General features: G+C 44.3%; 1 protein-coding gene across 1 annotated transcript in view; it reads right to left on the bottom strand.

The window, feature by feature from the left end:
- Nucleotides 1–13,266, bottom strand: part of LOC130195914 (fibrocystin-L-like) — a 62,541-nt gene that overhangs the window by 1,628 nt on the left and 47,647 nt on the right. Inside the window, exons 56-74 of the mRNA XM_056417709.1 lie at nt 12,110–12,228; nt 11,530–11,659; nt 11,240–11,413; nt 9,455–9,558; nt 9,118–9,244; nt 8,908–9,029; nt 6,938–7,028; nt 6,693–6,841; nt 4,720–4,842; nt 4,525–4,636; nt 3,380–3,496; nt 3,126–3,291; nt 2,799–3,031; nt 1,750–1,914; nt 1,499–1,656; nt 1,255–1,395; nt 829–1,168; nt 571–722; nt 321–467 (exon numbers count right to left, since the gene is read on the bottom strand). Of these exons, the coding sequence (XP_056273684.1) occupies nt 321–467; nt 571–722; nt 829–1,168; nt 1,255–1,395; nt 1,499–1,656; nt 1,750–1,914; nt 2,799–3,031; nt 3,126–3,291; nt 3,380–3,496; nt 4,525–4,636; nt 4,720–4,842; nt 6,693–6,841; nt 6,938–7,028; nt 8,908–9,029; nt 9,118–9,244; nt 9,455–9,558; nt 11,240–11,413; nt 11,530–11,659; nt 12,110–12,228 (2,870 nt within the window). The remainder of the gene's footprint in view (nt 1–320; nt 468–570; nt 723–828; nt 1,169–1,254; nt 1,396–1,498; nt 1,657–1,749; nt 1,915–2,798; nt 3,032–3,125; nt 3,292–3,379; nt 3,497–4,524; nt 4,637–4,719; nt 4,843–6,692; nt 6,842–6,937; nt 7,029–8,907; nt 9,030–9,117; nt 9,245–9,454; nt 9,559–11,239; nt 11,414–11,529; nt 11,660–12,109; nt 12,229–13,266) is intronic.

Here is a 13,266-nt window from a genome sequence, read left to right on the forward strand (position 1 = left end):
TGCAATGAAACAAAGAGTGAAAACTTGAAAGGGGTCTGAATACTTTCTACTGTATAACACACAGACTTAACCAACGACGTCGTGGAGGTTAAGGAGGCCTCCTGAGCACCTTCAGAGAGGGTTCTACATGAGGAACATTCTGCATTTCTATGGCCTGTACTCGGTAACTAAGATTGGAAGACTGAGGACAGAAAACCAGCAACAAGACCACAAGCCGATCTTTTTTTGGGGCGTATTTTGACAGGAAATGAGGGCGAGATATGCAACAACCCCCGGGCCTGAACATCCCAGCCTGCCACAGTTTCCTCTGTGTGCCTCACCAGCTCGTCCACGGCCTGCAGCCGGGGCTGCTGGGTCAGAGGACCCACGAACTCCCCGGCCGTCGGCTCCTCGATCAGCAGCAGGTCGCTGACGCTGGACACGAAGCTCACCGCCGGCTCCTCCCTGGTCACTTCTTCCATGGCCTCCTGAGATCACAAGGAAGAAGAAAGAAAGAAAAATACAGAACCAGTGAGAAGGTCGATGTGATTCGTGTCGTTATCACGACGCAGATGAGGTCATCGCGTTCACCTTATTCCAGTCGGGGTCAGACGCCGGAGGAGGAGGCGGGATGACGCCCACCGAGGAGACGTTGAAGCCGATGGACTCACTGAGGCTGCCGGAGACGGCTGCCTGACCCAGATCGTCAGCGGCAGTCTTCAACAGCGTGAAGTCCGCCTCGTCTGAGAGGACGGCAGGAGAAACCAGACACGAATGCAGGAACTCATATGAGACGTTCGTCATGAATCGATTAGTCTACGGAAACGAGACTCTTCTCCTCCCACCAACCGTTGGTGGCGTTGTCGGTTTTCAGGACCGGAGGTTTCTTGATCTCCACCTCCACCGTCAGGCCCGCGGATCTCTTCCTGCGCCGCGAGGACCCGTCCTCTCGGATGATTTTGGTGATCCGGATCATGTTCGGGGGAATTTTGAGGAATGCCGCGAGGTTTCGAATCAGGCTGTCTCCGAAGAACTCGTCCTCGGTCATGGCGGGCAGCTCGAAGGAGATGATGAGGACCGGGGAGATTCTGATCTCCACCGGCAGGGAGCCTCTCACCACCAACCTCAGCATCTTGCTGTCCTGCTCGAAGTAGTTGGTGCCCAGGGTGGCGTTCAGCTGGGGCTCGAACTCACCTGGAGGGGTAGAAGAAAGACCGAGAGATACACGTGTGAGTCAAAACACACTGCACATGGCGCCCCCTGCTGGTGGAAAGCAGGAGTACCTGAGATGGGCTTCTTCAGGGTGTAGTCCGTCTGCTCAGAGTTCCACAGGACGTTAGTCGGAGCGACCAGATTGTCGTCCACGTACACGTCCAACCGCTGCGGCTTGGAGTAGAAGACCGACACGATGACGCTCTGCAAAGACGAGACAAAAAGCAACCGGTGTGAAAAAAGAGGACGAGAAGTGATTTTAAGAGGTTTGATTTCATAGTTTTTTAGTCGATCTGTTGATTCTGACCTCAGACGGATCCGCGTTGAGCATCATGAGGCGGAGCTTCTGGGGGCCGACGCTGGTGAAGAAGACGTCGAAGGAGTGGCCGGTGGCCACGATGCTGTGGAAGAGGGACACCCTCTTCTGGCAGGTGTAGCCCGAGCACCAGCCGTGGTCCTGAGGACCTGGAGGCCCACACACACCGACAGAGTCAAGACTCCCTCCACTTTCTGTTTGAAACTATTTAGAGAGAGACCCGTTTCCATTCTTCCACCCACCGTTGATCAGATCCAAGTAGCCGTCTCCGAGCACGGCGACGGGGGACAGGCGCCGGGTCTCCGTGTCGGAGTCCAGACTCTCGATCGCCAGCATCCGGTAGTTCAGGCCGAAGCACTTGTAGCTCTGCCAGGAGCTCATGTAGGAGCAGCCGGCCCGGATCACGCCTGAGGACGGAAGCAACGGGACGTGTTGAGTTCTTCTCTTTTTATTTTTCCTCTCATCTTTTTCATAAAGATGCAGAATGTTCAACGACAGCGTTAACTTGAATGTTTACTTTTCATATTACCTCTCGAATTTAAAGATTTCTGTTTGTGGAATTAATATAGAATTCTTTTTTTGGGCACAATCATAACGCACATAATGGAGACTGGCTGTCGTGACTTGTATATGGATGATTATTAATTAGTTTTAATAAAATGTATTTGAGGACACTCTTGTTGAGGACATTTTTATTCTCAATTAAGCTTTTCCTGGTTAAATCAAGTTAAAATTAATATTTGTGTCTTTCTTTCTTTCAATCATTTGGTTTAAAGTTTTTACAAGTTACACCAGACAACCAAAAAAAAGAACAGATAAATAAAAATTACATAACAGCATGAATTATAACTATATTTATTATATTATAACCAACTATAAGAACAATCAGACAAGGACAAAATTAAAAACACAACATAAATCATCATCCTCCATATTGAACCTACTATAACCTTTCCTTCACAGAGTCATATGGGTCCTACGGTTGCAATATTTTGTCTATAATTTCCAGTTTAATTTAATTTGAAAGTTGGAGAAAAGCAAAGATTTACTTAAAGAACCTAAGAAGAATAAAAACGAGGAGCGACCTCGCCTGTTTCTAGCTGAAACCTCGACCAGCTACGATGGCACATTGAAGGTAAAGGTAAATCATAAAGACGTTTTTGTTGTTAAATGTATGACTTTTTTTACCAAGTTTTATCTCAGAGAATCCCGGGTGCGTAATGTATTTATCTCTACCTCATAACCGGCTGCTGTTTAGTCTCAACATCTTCATCTTCACTCTTCTTTGTACCTTTGTGTGGCGCTATCTGGTCGACGGGGATGCGGCTGCCGTTCAGGAAGGTGAGCATGACTTTGGGGATGCGGTAGTCGCCCAGCCCTCTCCGGGCATCCCCGTCCCACTCGTACTCCGACTGAGGCACCACCGTTCCCACGGCGCCCAGGAACGAGCCGTCCAGGTCCTTCACCATGCTCTTCTTCTTCGCGTCGCAGTCCATGTCCACGCAGTCGGCCGGGTTCGCTTTACTGCGGACAAGTCACACACACACACACACACGTCTCACACATCACCCTCACAGCTTGGAGGACATCGTGCGGTGACCCCCGCGGTGCGTCTTACGCCACGTCCGGCCGGTGGATGAAGACTCTGTTGTCCTCGGCGCTGTCCACCATCGTGACGCCCGACACGTGCACCGGGTGCTGCAGGTCCTCGTTGATGGGGTTGGTCATGAACATGAAGCTCATCTCCTCGGAGCAGACCTTCTGGAAACCGGCGAACGTCGTGTCTGAAGAGGAAGATGAACGACACGCCCATCTTTTTAAGTCGCCGCGTGGATTGTGATCAACGGGCCGACGGGAGAGAACTGAACTCACCCGAGACTCTCATCAGGCCTTTGATGGCGTTGTAGTTCATGTTGATGTGATGGGCCATCTTCGGAGCGGTGTTGTGAGACGAGGCGAAATTGGGCCAACAGATTCCAGATCTGCCTCCTGCGCAGAGAATTCACCCCACCGAGAATTTTAACATCATTCAAAACGTGTTCCTTTTGTTTTGCATCTGTTTAACTCCTCTTTTCTAAATGCTCAAAACGACCCAATTGGAACGTCTTTTTCTAAATTTATTCAAGATTTTAAGTCCAGGTTTAAAATGTTTAGTCTAAATTTCAGAGTTATCAGCAAAAATGAAGTGAATTTAACTTTAGGAAATACAAAAATAAAATAATAATAAAAAAGGCCTTATCCACCGATGCTGACTTGATTTAAAGATAGAACCAAGATGTGTTATTTGTAGGGCTGTGAAACGATTAAAATTTTTAATCGGGTTAATCACAGGTTTTTGTGGATGAATCATGATTAATCACATATTACCGATATTCTCGGTATATTTTGTGAGAACATAGAGATTTATGACAAAAGACGGATATATACATTTATACATTCTTCTATACAATGGTGCTGCAACTCAGCAGTTATTTAGCAGTTTTCTTCCATATGGAACATTAATACATCTTCATCCTAAACAGAATGTTTAACCCTCCTGTTACCTTTCGGGTCAATTTGACCCCATTCAATGTTTAATGTCGGTGTTCTTTGGGGTCAATTTGACCCCAGGCTGTTTTTCACTGTGTCAAACATATAAGAAATATCAACTTTTTTATTTATTTAAAGGGCTATTTAGGTAGTCAACAAAAAAGCATAAAGTACCTCACACTTAAACTTGGGAAGCAATATTTATTCTAATAATTTTCTGGAGGTTTTAATTGCTGGGGTCAAATTGACCCCGAGGGTAAAATATGTTAGTAAATGTAAAGGTAACAGGAGGGTTAAACAGAACATTTTTCTCTTGTTTGTCAACCATTAATCAAAATAAATATATGAAACAAATAAAAAGGCCTCATAATATGAAGGCAAAGAAGAAAAAAAACATTTAACACCTTTTAAAAAGTCTGCTGCAACCCCTTTTCCCAGATTTCTCGGGCTGTGAAAGTCACGGTCTCACACACACACTCTCTGGGTACCTGTGAGCGGTCTCGGGGCTCGGCTGCCGAAGCTGTTGGCCATGTTGAAGTCACGGCCGGGCAGAGTGGCCGAACAGTTGAAGTTCGGGCTGCTGCCGACAATCAGGGCGTTCTGGGGGAGAGACGAGCGGCAGGAATGTGAGACCCGGCGACCGCACGGCGTGGGATGAGCGCGAGAGGAAACGAGTGAATCACCTGGACGTCGACGGTTTTATCGGCGTACGAGTGGGAGAGCGACGGCGGGGCGAAGATGAGAGGCATGACGCCCATCCCGTTGTCCACCAGCGTCACGTTGGAGACGATGACGCTCATGACGACCTGTCGGGCGACAGGAAAGAGGGCGGTGAGGACGGCGAGCAGCAAGCTATTGTCAATAATCTATAATAATTAATATATATACAGGACTGTCTCAGAAAATTAGAATATTGTGATGAAGTTCTTTATTTTCTGTAATGCAATTAAAAAAACAAAAATGTCATGCATTCTGGATTCATTACAAATCAACTGAAATATTGCAAGCCTTTTATTCTGATTTATTGCTGATTATGGTTTACAGCTTAAGAAAACTCAAATATCCTATCTCTAAATATTAGAATATCATGAAAAAGTATACTAGTAGGGTATTAAACAAATCACTTGAATTGTCTAATTAACTCGAAACACCTGCAAGGATTTCCTGAGCCTTGACAAACACTCAGCTGTTATAAATCTTTTTTACTTGGTCTGAGGAAATATTAAAATTTTATGAGATAGGATTTTAGAGTTTTCTTAAGCTGTAAGCCATAATCAGCAATATTAAAAGAATAAAAGGCTTGCAATATTTCAGTTGATTTGTAATGAATCCAGAATGCATGACATTTTTGTTTTTTGAATTGCATTACAGAAAATAAAGAACTTTATCACAATATTCTAATTTTCTGAGACAGTCCTGTATATATATATATAATATTTATTATATTATATATTATATATATTATCATAATATATATATATATAATATATATATATAATAAATATATATTATATTATATATATATATAATAATTTACAATAATTCTTTATTACAGACAGTTGTCATTGCAAGTGCAGATTTGTAGATGATGCTTATTTTTGTTATATTTACATATTTATAGCAAGAAGTGTAAAACATAGGATAAGCAACAACAAAGAGACAGAATGAAACAAAAATAAAACAATGTATATCTGGGGAGTGATCTATTCTCTATTTTACGTAAAATCAGGTCCATGAGGTCTTACGTATGGAACACATTTTTCCCAATATGTCAAAAACTGTTCCAGTTTGTCGTGAACAGATGACGTTTATCTTCTCCATGTTGTAAATGTCCATCCATGTATTCAGAGTAGGACTTTCTTAGATCTTATATATATATATATATATATATACACGATCGTTCGAAAGTTTGGGGTCACTTAGAAATGTCCTTATTTTATTTTTCAAAGCACTGTTTTTATCAATGAAGATAACATGCAATAAATCATAAATCCACTCTCTACATAGTTAAAGTGTAAATAACTATTCTCTGGTGTTTAATGAAGTCTCTACAGAGGTGTGTAGAGACCCATCTCCAGTGTTCTAGTGGTACATTGTGTTATCGCCTTAGACGACTAACTGAGGGGTAGAAAACCCTTTTTATGTGAGCGCAGCTGAAAACAGTTATGCTGCTGAGAGAAGCTATAAAACTGGCCTTCCTTTGAGCCACAAGAAGAACATTAATATTTACAAGAAACATCATTATTTATAACCGTTCCAATGTTTTGACTATATTTTATATTCATTTTGCAATTAATTTGATAAATAAAAGAGTGAGTGTTCATGGAAAACACAACATTGTCTGGGCGACCCCAAACTTTTAAAGGTATTGTACATAATATATATTAATATTAATATATTAATAATCTATCTTTGAATCATGTGGCAGAAACAGAGAGATCTTAAGGTACTTCCTCCAAGCCTACTGTCTATGAATCAATACCCAGCGTATTTGACCTCTTCCTGACCCCTACAGCATCACGTGACCTCGAGGTTTAGAGCCCCATCTCCACACTTTTGCATCCTGATGCGGTCCCATGAAGTCAGACTGTTGCATTGTGGGTGAACGAAGCCCATGAATAAAGGTGTCAGAAGGAGGAGACGTTCTAAAAGCCACCTGGAAGTAGACGCCGTAGTCGAAGCTCCTCCAGACGAAGAAGCCCTGGACGAGGCTGCAGCCGGGCAGGCCGTCTTTGTTCAGGTAGACCCCGAACAGACCACCGTGGGCCTCGTTCTGCATCCACTTCTCGTTGTCGTTCGAGGAACCTGCAGAAACGACGGAGGAGGAGACAAAAACAAAAGTCTTGAAGGAGATCGGTTCTGGGTCTTTTCTCCTCGGGCTTTGATGGAGTTCCCCGTTACCTGGACACGGTTCACCGTCGATGCGATAAGCGACTCTCTCGTAACCGGCCACGATGTTATGCTGTAGCACCACGTTGGTCCCCTCGTTGACCTGGAGGAAAAACACCCCAAAACAGTCCAGATCATAAATGCAGCGACACATTTTCATAGTATGAGCCAGTGGTTCTCAAAACGTGAAGGCACTCCAGGGGGTACGGGAATAAAAAAAATATATATTTAAAATGAGCATCCATTAAAAAAACCTTTAAATAGAAGTTTTAAAAAGTGTATGTTCATAAACTGAATTGTATATATTCTATATTAAATCAGACACTGATGTCACAATGCTGCGTATTACATATTTTTTTTCCAACCCCAAATGCTTTGCACTGGTGGGGGGGGGGGGGGGGCACTACTTTAAAAAATCACAGGAGGTACCAGTGGCGGGCCGTGGGCCTGGGGCCTGGGCCTTCAGTGAGGTCCTACACAGTCCCACCCGAATTAATCCACCTCTTATTACTATCATTATGATGCCATGCCTCTTGACCAGGGCTCAATACGTGATCACGGCGTAGTATTGGTAGATCGCATGACATAAAAAAAAATTGGCCCGCCCCCGTCATTTTCTCTATAGCACGTCTTTGTTCATTTATTAAACTAAACAGCCGTCTGATGTTGATCGTATCTACACAACAGCATGTCATTTCTCTCGGCTCTCCGTCTCGCCCGCTGCAGAATGCGCGCATCGGGACGGAGAAAAAGAAGAAAAAAAGTCACTTGCACTCGTTTGTTCACTAAACAGGGCATTGTCGCACCCAAAGCAGATTTCAAGTATATGCTCGACCAAATCGACATCTTCTCCTCCTTCCGCCATTGTGGGTTGAAAAAACAGCTTTGTAGTCCGCGAATTAATTCCTTTATCAAATTCAGTTTCCTAGTTCTGAGGTTTTGCATCTACCTGCCCATAGGACCCGCCTCTCAATATTGGTAATCCAATCAAAAGACCTGCAGCACTCCGCCTGCTAGCTGGCTCCTGTGCCGCTTCCGGGGCCTTCTCGAAGGCCTAGAGGAGCCAACTCTAAAGCTGATTGGTTGACACAACATCGTCATTCCCATTCACTTGAAGCTACCAGCGCCTTCAATGTTGATTCTGAAGGCCTAAGGGCAGATGTTAGCCCCCTGGCAACACACGATGGCTGAATATGATTGGATAAAAGATCTAACATAAAGACCAGCCCTCCAAATCTCAACCTGGCGCTGGCAGCAGCGCAACCAAGAGGAACGCTATGAAATTAAGAGAATAACTCTTACTCTGGGAAATAATTGAATACATATTTGTGGGGAAATATATTTAGAAAAAAATATATATTCTGATGATGTTTAGGCCAGCAGAGAAGGCCTTGCTGGCCCTGACGGCCCGCCACTGGGAGGTACACTACTGTTCAAAAGTCACTTAGAAATGTCCTTATTTTTCAAAGTAAAGCACTGTTTTTTTCAATGAAGATAACATTTTATGAATCATAAACACTCTCTCTACGTAGTTAATGTGTAAATGACTATTCTCTGGTGTTTAATGAAGTCTCTACAGAGGTGTGTAGAGGCCCATCTCCAGTGTTCTGATGGTACATTGTGTTATCGCCTTAGAAGACTAACGGAGGGGTAGAAAACCCTTGAGAACCCTTTTTATGTGAGCGCAGCTGAAAACAGTTATGCTGCTGAGAGAAGCTATAGAACTGGCCTTCCTTTGAGCCACGAGAAGAACAACATTAATATTTACAATAAAAATCCTTATTTATAAACTCGTCAATGTCTTGACTATATTTTATATTCATTTTGAAATTCATTTGATATATAAAAGTGTGAGTTTTCATGGAAAACACAACATTGTCTGGGTGACCTCAAACTTTTGACCCGTCGTGTACGTCACTGAAAGGAGGTTGAGAACCAGATGTTTACAGTATATAAACTGTTCATGTTATGAGCATTCGGACCTCGATGGCAGCGTTCCAGTCGTAGTTGAAGTCCTCCTCTCGGTCCTGGTACGAGCCGGGCCACAGCGACATCATCACCAGGTTCCTCCTCACTGTTATCCTGTCGCCCCAAATTCTGATACCTGCACAGGGAAGAGCCGTCTTCAGACTTTAGAAACACGTCAGTTTGGAGGGCGTGTCCTCCGGCGAGGACGGTATTGAGCGGGTCACCTTCGCCCACGGTGTGGTGGACCACGTTGTCGTCGACGCTCAGGCCCTCCGTGCCGTAGACTCCGATGGCCGGGGAGAAGCCGTCGTGGAACGCACATCCCTGAATGTACGAGTCCTCAATAGAAACCTTTCAACGCAGGAGAAAAGAAGAAGATTCATTTAGATTCTGTTCTTTTTCTCGTTGAATAGATTCAACGTGTGAACCCCAGGGTTGAACGTTACGGGATGAAACACAAGTTCAGCCCCTCAGATATAGAGAGAGAGAGTGTGTGTGTGTGAGAGAGAGATAGAGAGATAAAGAGAGAGAGTGTGTGTGTGAGTGTGTGTGTGTGCGTACCTCTCCCAGATTGAGGAAGGCCACAGAGTAACGGGGGTCGTCGTCGTCGGTCCAGCCTTCCTGACCGGAGTGGAAGAACTCCACATTCCTGACCTGAGCCTTTCCTGCAGAGCATCGAACAACGAGCCGGTGAAACCAGAGCGGTCCTCACACACCAGGTGAAACCAGAGCGGTCCTCACACACCAGGTTAAACCAGAGCGGTCCTCACACACCAGGTTAAACCAGAGCGGTCCTCACACACCAGGTGAAACCAGAGCAGTCCTCACACACCAGGTTAAACCAGAGCGGTCCTCACACACCAGGTGAAACCAGAGCGGTCCTCACACACCAGATGAAACCAGAGCGGTCCTCACACACCAGGTGAAACCAGAGCGGTCCTCACACACCAGATGAAACCAGAGCGGTCCTCACACACCAGGTTAAACCAGAGCGGTCCTCACACACCAGGTTAAACCAGAGCAGTCCTCACACACCAGGTTAAACCAGAGCAGTCCTCACACACCAGGTGAAACCAGAGCGGTCCTCACACACCAGGTGAAACCAGAGCGGTCCTCACACACCAGGTTAAATCAGAGCGGTCCTCACACACCAGGTTAAACCAGAGCGGTCCTCACACACCAGGTTAAACCAGAGCGGTCCTCACACACCAGGTGAAACCAGAGCGGTCCTCACACACAAGGTTAAACCAGAGCGGTCCTCACACACCAGGTTAAACCAGAGCAGTCCTCACACACCAGGTGAAACCAGAGCGGTCCTCACACACCAGGTTAAACCAGAGCGGTCCTCACACACCAGGTGAAACCAGAGCAGTCCTCACACACCAGGTTAAACCAGAGCGGTCCTCACACACCAGGTGAAACCAGAGCGGTCCTCACACACCAGATGAAACCAGAGCGGTCCTCACACACTATGTGAAACCAGAGCGGTCCTCACACACGAGATGAAACCAGAGCGGTCCTCACACACCAGGTTAAACCAGAGGAGTCCTCACACACCAGGTTAAACCAGAGCGGTCCTCACACACCAGGTGAAACCAGAGCGGTCCTCACACACCAGGTGAAACCAGAGCGGTCCTCACACATCAGGTGAAACCAGAGCGGTCCTCACACACCAGGTTAAACCAGAGCGGTCCTCACACACCAGGTGAAACCAGAGCGGTCCTCACACACCAGGTTAAACCAGAGCGGTCCTCACACACCAGGTTAAACCAGAGCGGTCCTCACACATCAGGTTAAACCAGAGCGGTCCTCACACACCAGGTTAAACCAGAGCGGTCCTCACACACCAGGTTAAACCAGAGCAGTCCTCACACACCAGGTGAAACCAGAGCGGTCCTCACACACCAGGTTAAACCAGAGCGGTCCTCACACACCAGGTTAAACCAGAGCAGTCCTCACACACCAGGTGAAACCAGAGCGGTCCTCACACACCAGGTTAAACCAGAGCGGTCCTCACACACCAGGTACGCATGAATCTACTGCTGCTGTAAATAAGACCAAACCCCTCTACTGTCTACCTCTTGAATAATAACACCATCATATGATAAACACCTTCAGGTAGCATGAATACATAGATACACCATATATAAAACAATAAATAAGTATTAGCACATAACAAGCTGGATGGACGTGATCTACCATCTTCATTCAACTAATGATTCAAACCCTAATAAACGATAATAAAAGGTCAAGTTTCAAGGTTTCAAAAAGGAAAATGGCAGCAGCCATGAAGCCCGATGCGTCGTCATAATCACAGTTCACACATCACTCATAAAGCCCTCAGACCTTTGTAGTCGATTCCATCCCAGGAGTAGCTGCCCACCAGCAGTCTGGCTCCGAACGACTCCGACATCATCTCCGGATACTCCTCTCCGATGATCTTGATGTTCCGGGTCACGAGGCCGACGTCGGCCGCCAGCACGTAGGAGGAGGACGTCCCCGAGACGGAGTGAGCCTCACCTGGAGGCGGGCGGAGGTCAGCGCGGGCCATCGGAGACACATCGGTAATACAACGACGCCACAACTCTCTGTCACAGGTAGAGGGTCACATGTCATGGAACTTCATTTCGACTGACCGATGTGAGCGTGGTTCAAAGGTCGGTTCAGGGTCAGGACGCGGCCGTCTGTCGACACGGCGGCGATCTGGTGTTTCTCCGTTTCCCACGCGTCGTAGCTGGTGGTGGAGACGACGACCTCGTCTCCGACCTGCACACCACGAGCAAGGCACGATACAGAAAGTGATTTAGATTCTTTTAGGCGTCTAACATCCATGTGTATTTAGTGAGATTGTTTGGTCCTTCCCTCCCTCCTCATTGGGTCCTACTCTTGGAGGGTAGATGTATAAACATGTGGGAGGGGATGGGTGGGAATGTTTGGCGGGTGTGTATGTGGATATGGATGGATTTGGATGGGTGCTGATTTTATTTTGTTTTAGATAAATATATATATTTTTTCTTCTCGATGTCAAAGAATAATCTGTTTGTGGAAAATGCAAAATAAAAAGTTTAAAAAAAAACCCATCCCTGTGTTGCTTTGGTTCTCCAAACTCCATCTAATGCCCTTAAAATGGATAAATATCTCATATAAAGCATCCCAACTGTCCTCTGCATCACACCATCACCGTAAAGAGAGAGAGAGAGAGGGAAAGACTCTGACCTGCCAGTCCACAGGCTGAGACAGCTCCAGGGTGTCGGACCCGGCCTCAGCCGTGGAGGCCAGCTTGGTGTGGTAGACGTTGTGAGGGAGTCCAAAGAGCTCCAGGGCTCCGAACACACCTGCCATTCAAAAGATTCATTGACTTCATCCTGTTGTGGGAGGAAACTCCCCGTGACTCCCTGGTGTTATTGTGTTAGACTCTTAAAATGTATATGTCTTTCTTTCTCAGATTGTATTTCTCATTGGCGTTAATTATATTTGTTACAATACATGTGTGTGTGTGTGTGTGTGTGTGCGTGTGAGTAGAAGAATGGCATGTAAAAAATGTTCCTGATAAAAAAACTTACATTTTTATAATTGATTTAGGGGGCCCAAGTGTACATGATGTAGATATATTTACAACATACAGAAGAATATTATCGTATCCATTTTTTATTTTATTTTATGTTTTCAATTTTGTAAAATTTTTAATTATTATATCGGCGGAGGCGTCAAATAACAAAAAAAGGCTCTTGCTGCTCCGTGATATTCATTCATCTCTGTTGTGATTTTTATTTAGTTTTGTTGAATTGTGCACAAATTAAAATTAAAATATTACACTATTTATAAGAAATAGGGCTTGATTTTATGACTCGCTATATAAGATTCATATATTAATTAAATTGTTCTAAATGTAAATAACGTTAAATATTTTCCATTTTTTAAAGAGTATAATATTTTTTTCTTCTTCTATTTTTACCCTATATTGCAAAACAAATGTCACAAATATATTTACAATATGTGCAAAAATAAATAAATATTACACTATTTATAATAGGGCTTAATTTAATGACACGCTAATTCAACTCGTTATATAAGATTCATATATTAATTTAATTGTTCTAAATGTAAATAAGGTTAAACCTTTTTTTATTTTTAAGACTATAATATTTTGTTCTACTTCTATTTTTACCCTATATTGCAAATCACATGTCACAAATATATCTACAATATGCGCAAAAATAAATAATTAAATATTACACTATTTATAATAAATAGGTCTTGATTTTATGACATGCTAATTCAACTCGCTGTATAAGATTCATATATTAATTCAATTGTTCTAAATGTAAATAACGTTAAACATTTTTCATTTTTAATAGCATAATTATATATTT

The sequence above is a fragment of the Pseudoliparis swirei genome, chromosome 1, assembly GCF_029220125.1.
Source record: "Pseudoliparis swirei isolate HS2019 ecotype Mariana Trench chromosome 1, NWPU_hadal_v1, whole genome shotgun sequence".
NCBI lineage: Eukaryota > Metazoa > Chordata > Actinopteri > Perciformes > Liparidae > Pseudoliparis > Pseudoliparis swirei.